Consider the following 5,616-nt stretch of genomic DNA (forward strand, 5'->3'; position numbering starts at 1 on the left):
CCAATATGTTTTTCTCTATTTATTTTTATGTTTCCCTTTTCCATCTTGCACTAGTTCTCCATCCCATTCATTCTAAATGGATCTCACCTCTAAGATCCATCACTTGGCAAGTTTTAGACATTGTAAAATACCATGAGCTACACCCAGTTTGCCTTCCCCTGTTTTTCTTGGAAAGCAATGCTGGAGACACAAGTGCAGTGCTTGGGTCAGGTACAAATTCTGCATTCAGGGAATGTGCTCAGACAGTGTCTGACACTCAGCAGGGACAAGGCACAGCAGCAGCCAAGGGCATTGCTGTGCCCCTGTGCAGGAATCAAGACTCTGGCTCTTGGCTCAACACGGCAAAGTTCCCGTGTTTGGCCAGGCTCAGGGGCTGCCCGGGGAGCGCGGGGCTCGGCGCGGGGCCGAGCGGGCAACGGACAAACGGCCCCGGGGACAAACGGCCCCGGTGCTTCAGTTGCAGCGGCAGCAGCGGCAGCAGCAGCAGCAGCGGCGGCAGCAGCAGCGCAAAGAGAAAAAGCGAAAGAAGCGACATTATCGCCCCTCTTTATCTTCTCCTCTCCCTCTCCCACTCTTCCACCCTCTCTCCCGCGGTCCCTCACCCATTCCCGATCTCCCTTTCTCTGTGTTCCCCTCCTCTCCCAGTTTCCCTCTCCCCTTGCCTGCCCGGGACATGCCCCCGGCCCGCCCCTGGCCCCGGCCCCGGCCCCGGCGCCGGCCCCGGGCGTCCCGCCTCGCTCTCGCCTCCGCCCGGCTCTGGCCGAGCTGGCGCTGGCGCTTCTGGGCGGGCCTCAGTGCCTGGGGCTGGGGCGGTATCGCCGCCCTTTGGCTCCGCCTGCTCCGAGCCCTGCCCCGGCCCTGGCCCTGGTCCCGGCCCTTGCCCCGGCTCCTCCCGGGGCCCGCGGAGGACACAGGCGGTGCAGCCGTTGCCGCCGCCTCCGCTGCGGCTTCCCCGGCCCGAGCTCCGCCGCTCGGCAGCGCGGCCGCTGGCCCCGAGCCGCCGCTGTCGCGTTCCAAGGAGCGGACGCCTGCGGATGCTCGGCCCGGGGAGGTCGGGGAGCGCACGGGGGCCGTTCCTGGCCCCGGGCCGAGCGCTGACGGCCGCGTCTCTTCCCCAGGGAAGGCGCAGGAGGCCCTGCAGCAGCGCTACAGGATCGGCTCGCTGCTGGGGCGCGGCGGCTTCGGCAGGGTTTTCTCGGCCACTCGGCTCTCGGATGGCGCCCCGGTGAGCAGAGGGGCCAGCGGCGGGCGGAGGAGGAGGAGAGGGCGGAGGAGGAGGAGAGGGCGGAGGAGGAGGATGGGGCTGGACACGGTAGGCGGCGAGCTGAATCCGCTGCTCCCTTTGGCTTGCAGGTGGCCATCAAAAAGGTGCCACGGAACCGCGTCCGGCACTGGGGCGAGCTGGTGAGTGAGCGGGGCCAGCGGCAGAAGCCGGGGCGTGCCGGGCGGGGATGAGCCGGGGCCCGGCAGGGTGGGAGCCACCAGGACACCTGGAGGGAGAGCGGGCGTGGGGCCAGCGGAGGGCACAGAGCATCCCGGGCTGGCTGAGGGCTCCCCGAGCCCTGGCACGGGCTCAGCCCCACTGACGGCACCGTGCTCCTCCCGCAGCCCGACGGCACCAGCGCACCACTGGAGATAGTGCTGCTGGACAAGGTGTCCACAGGCTTCCCCGGTGTGGTGCAGCTGCTGGATTGGTTTGAGCTCCCCAACACCATCGTGATGGTACTGGAGCGCCCAGAGCGGTGTCAGGACCTGCGGCATTTCATTCGGGCACGGAGGTTCCTGTCAGAGGAAGAGGCGCGGGAGCTTTTCCGGCAGGTGCTGGAGGCCGTGCAGCACTGCACCAGCTGCGGGGTCCTGCACAGAGACATAAAACCGGAGAACATCCTGGTTGACCTGGACACCGGGCAGGCAAAATTAATTGACTTCGGCTGTGGCACCTACCTGCAGGACACAGCCTACACTCAATTTGCAGGTGAGCCCACCCAGGGGTAGGCTCCTGGTCCCGGCATCTCCTGGCCCAACATCTCCTGGCCCAACATCTCAGGGCCCAGCCAGGGTGTGGCAGCAGGGATTCTCCCAGGACTGGGGCTGGGGCAGCCAGCCTGACAAAATCCCCTGTGGGTGGGGGTAGCAGAGAGGGGGAGCCAGGACCTGTGCACCAGCTGGTTTGGTGTGCTGGTGAGAATGGGCTTGGACTGCTGTGCTTCCCTGCTTTGCCTTGGTACATAATATTTTTTTGGCAATGCCAGCAGGGAGGATGTGGGTATGGTTTTTCCCCAGCACTGTGAGCAGGTTTTTCCTTTGTTTGTCATGGTCGGGCCTTGCCAGGGTTTCTGCTGCCCTCTTCCAGCACCAGTGCCTTCTTTTCCAACCCTGGGTTTGTACACAAGTGCCAGGTGCTGGCGAGAGGGCAGCAGGTCACCCCGTGAGCCACTGGGGCAGCCCCACATGCCCAGGGATGCTGGGGTCACGCTCTGGGAGCAGCAGCATCCCCCTGATGAGCTCCATCCATATTCCATAGGAACACGATCATACAGACCCCCGGAATGGACTAACTTCAGGTGGTACTATGGCGAGGCAGCAACCGTCTGGACCCTGGGCATCCTGCTGCATGAGATGGTCTGCGGGAAGCACCCTTTCAGGAGGGGCTGGAACATCAGCTGGGCCCAGCTCCCGCTGCCACAACGCCTCTCCCAAGGTGGATCATCATGTCTGGGCACGGGGGGAACACCAGTGTTGGGAGACAGCAGCGGGCTCGTGAGCATCCCGCTCTGGCAGCTGCTGAGGAGGTGGCACATGTCCTGCTCTCCTGCTCTCCTCCAAAACAGAGAATTGATGGGAAAGTTAAGGCCCAGCTGTGAGCACATCCAGCGTGGCCTGGGCACGGGTATAGTGGGGCAAAGCAGACAGGAGCCTTCTCCAACTGACCAGTGGTTTGTGGTTTCTCTCCCCAGATTGCCAAGTTCTGATCAGGCGGTGTTTATCCCTGCACTACTTGGACAGGCCCTCATTAGAAGACCTGTTCTGTGATCCCTGGATGCAGGATATTCATCAGCCATAGAAGAAGGGAGAGAGCCACAGGCACAGTGATGCAGGGACCTGGTAAGTTACAGCTCCACACATACCCTGGCAATCAGAAGCAAAGAAACCCAGACTTCTTTGTCCTGCCTGTGTCACTGCACAGGGCTCATCGAGTGAGAACACGCAGCCCTTGTGCTGGAGCTGAGCTGCTCTGCCCAGCACTGGTGGCCGCCATCTGAGCTGGTTTTGCTTGTCCTGGTTCAGTGACAGCCGGGCCCTGGGCAGAACCCTGACAGCCTGGTGTCACCCCAGGGAAGAAGGAGCCCCTGGAGAAGCTGCACCAGGTGGGGCTGCTGCTGCTGCTGCTGCTGGGGACATGGAGGACAACAGCAAGGATGACAACCTCTTCCTCGACCTGGCCAGTGGCAGCTGGCGATGATGGACTTTGATTCTGGCACCTTCTTGAAAGCCAGGCTCCACAGAGAATTTTCAGGTAAGTCCAGACCCAGGGGGATGCTCCCAGATTTGTGCATTGGCCGGGAACCAAAGGTTTCCCCTTTGCTGGGGTGGATGCAACTGATTCTTCAGTGGCTGCCCAGCTGGTTTTTGGCAGGGCTGGGGGTGTGGGCTGGGGTGGTTACGAAATGGGAGTGGGCTCCTGGTCCTGCCAACAGCCCCCAGCACCCACCGTGCCCCAGGCTGGGGCTGGGGCAGCCAGCCCAACACAAACAAACCCCCATGGCAGGAGCACAGGTGGGACTCCAGAACCTGAGCACGGCTGCTTTGCTGTGCAGGCAAGGAAGGGCTTGGGCTGCTCCACTCCCCTGCTTTGCTTTGGGATCACCGTGATTTTGGGGGACAGTGCAGGGGGGAAGGGAGAAAGCATGGGCTTCCCTCACCCGTGGGTGGGTTTTTCCCTAGAATGGAGGGGTTGTGCCTTCCTCAAACTCCTGACAGACATAAGATTTTTTACCATTTTTCTTCTTTCCCCTATTTGTCTGTAGCCTATTTTCATTAATTTATTGTTTGTTTTTCTAAAGGAAGAATTCTAGGTGGGGTCCAGTCTGGATCGGGAAGTGCTTGGGACCAGCTGTGGTGTGGATGGGCCGTGCCCTTGGAGAAGGCTGAGGACATCGTTTGGGACCAGCTTTTCTTCTGGCAGCAGATGGTGTGAGGTGGGTCCTCATCTCCTTGGCATGGGTGGGACAAGAGCTTTTGGGAGATGGCAGCGGGCACAGGAGCATCCCGCTCTGGGCAGCTGCTGAGGGGCTGGATCTGCCGTGGCTGGCTGCAGGCTGGGCACATGTCCTGCCCTCCTGCTCTGCTCCCAAAGGCAGCAGTGATGGGCAGCTTTGGGCTCAGCGCTGAGCACGGCCAGCATGGCCTGGGCACTGTGGGTGGCTGGGACAAGGGGACAGGAGCCTTGAGCTGACGGGCGGTTTCTGGTTTCTCTCCTTGCAGCCGGGCTCTGCGGATGCTGAGGCTGCTCTGGGCTCTGCCAGGGCTCTGCTGGGCTCAGCACCGGGCCGGGATCAGCCAAAGAAGAAACGGTGTGACCTCCAGCAGAGACTTGAGCATTTTGGCAATGCAGCTCAAGTCTGCAGAGTGTCCACCTCCAAAGGAAAACATGACACCCCCCCCAAAATTAAACTTGTTCCATAACTTCTGAAATGAAATCAATCTGAGATGACCCCAAATGTCATTTTTCAACTTTCTCAAGCTGTAGCTCATCCCTTCTCTGAACAGTTCTCTCCCCCACCTGCCTTTTACTTCACAACTGCTCCCTCCTTTCCCCCAGTGATTTCCCAGCCCATCACAATCTCCATCACACTGCAGCCTTCCTTGATGCCCCTCACCACGAGGAAGGCCAAGCCCCAGGCTCAGGGACTCATCCTGTCACTGACTGAAGAGCAGCAATGTCTGTCGCTGCCAGGGGCTCTTGGATGTCTCTGAATTCATGGACAGAAAGGTCTGTCTGTGCCAGGGGCTCTTGGATGTCTCTGAATCCATGGACAGAAGGGTCTGTCAGTGCCAGGGGCTCTTGGATGTCTCTGTATCCATGGACAGAAGGTCTGTCCTTGCAAAGGTTTCCATAATATCTTTGTACCCATGAGTATGGAATGAACACAGAGGGTGAAAGTGTCAGTCACGTTGTTTGCACACTCCTTCCTTTCCATACAAGACACATCCATGCACACCCCCATGTATAGATATATTAAAAGGATAGGGATGGATAGAGATTTCCCACAGAGCTCTAACTTTGGCATAACTCACCTTGTAAGCCATGGCCAGGGGATTTTTTTCCCCAGCTCTGTGTGAATAGGTGTCCAGGAACTGAAGGGAACAGCATTTAGAAGCAGTTTCAGGATTTCTAGGCAGGAAAGGGAGCTGACAATCATCCACATAACTCACCATATTCGTCGGGATGGGCTGCTGGTTCTTTAGGAATATGGCACAATGGAGACACAAGACTTGGGATAATCCCAGCTCTCTGTGGATCTGTGCAAAGGTGGAGCAGCAGAAACACCTTGTGTCTTCTTTGGGGACACAAGGTCCAAGGAGCTGGGCTGGTGGCAAAGCGTGACCTGGGCT

The 5,616-nt window shown here is 59.6% G+C and overlaps 1 protein-coding gene across 1 annotated transcript; it reads left to right on the plus strand.

The window, feature by feature from the left end:
* Positions 1-450: 450 nt before the first annotated feature.
* LOC147647341 (serine/threonine-protein kinase pim-1-like) lies at positions 451-4,700 on the plus strand. The gene is made up of 8 exons (XM_086872370.1): positions 451-1,225; positions 1,354-1,404; positions 1,609-1,975; positions 2,525-2,701; positions 2,958-3,105; positions 3,289-3,517; positions 4,065-4,199; positions 4,486-4,700. The coding sequence occupies exons 1-5, from the start codon at positions 674-676 to the stop codon at positions 3,062-3,064; spliced, it is 1,254 nt and encodes a 417-aa protein (XP_086728496.1). The 5' UTR covers positions 451-673; the 3' UTR covers positions 3,065-3,105; positions 3,289-3,517; positions 4,065-4,199; positions 4,486-4,700.
* Positions 4,701-5,616: the final 916 nt, after the last annotated feature.

The sequence above is a fragment of the Cyanistes caeruleus genome, unplaced genomic scaffold (assembly GCF_971803275.1).
Source record: "Cyanistes caeruleus unplaced genomic scaffold, bCyaCae1.hap1.1 HAP1_SCAFFOLD_11, whole genome shotgun sequence".
NCBI classification, from domain to species: Eukaryota; Metazoa; Chordata; class Aves; order Passeriformes; family Paridae; genus Cyanistes; species Cyanistes caeruleus.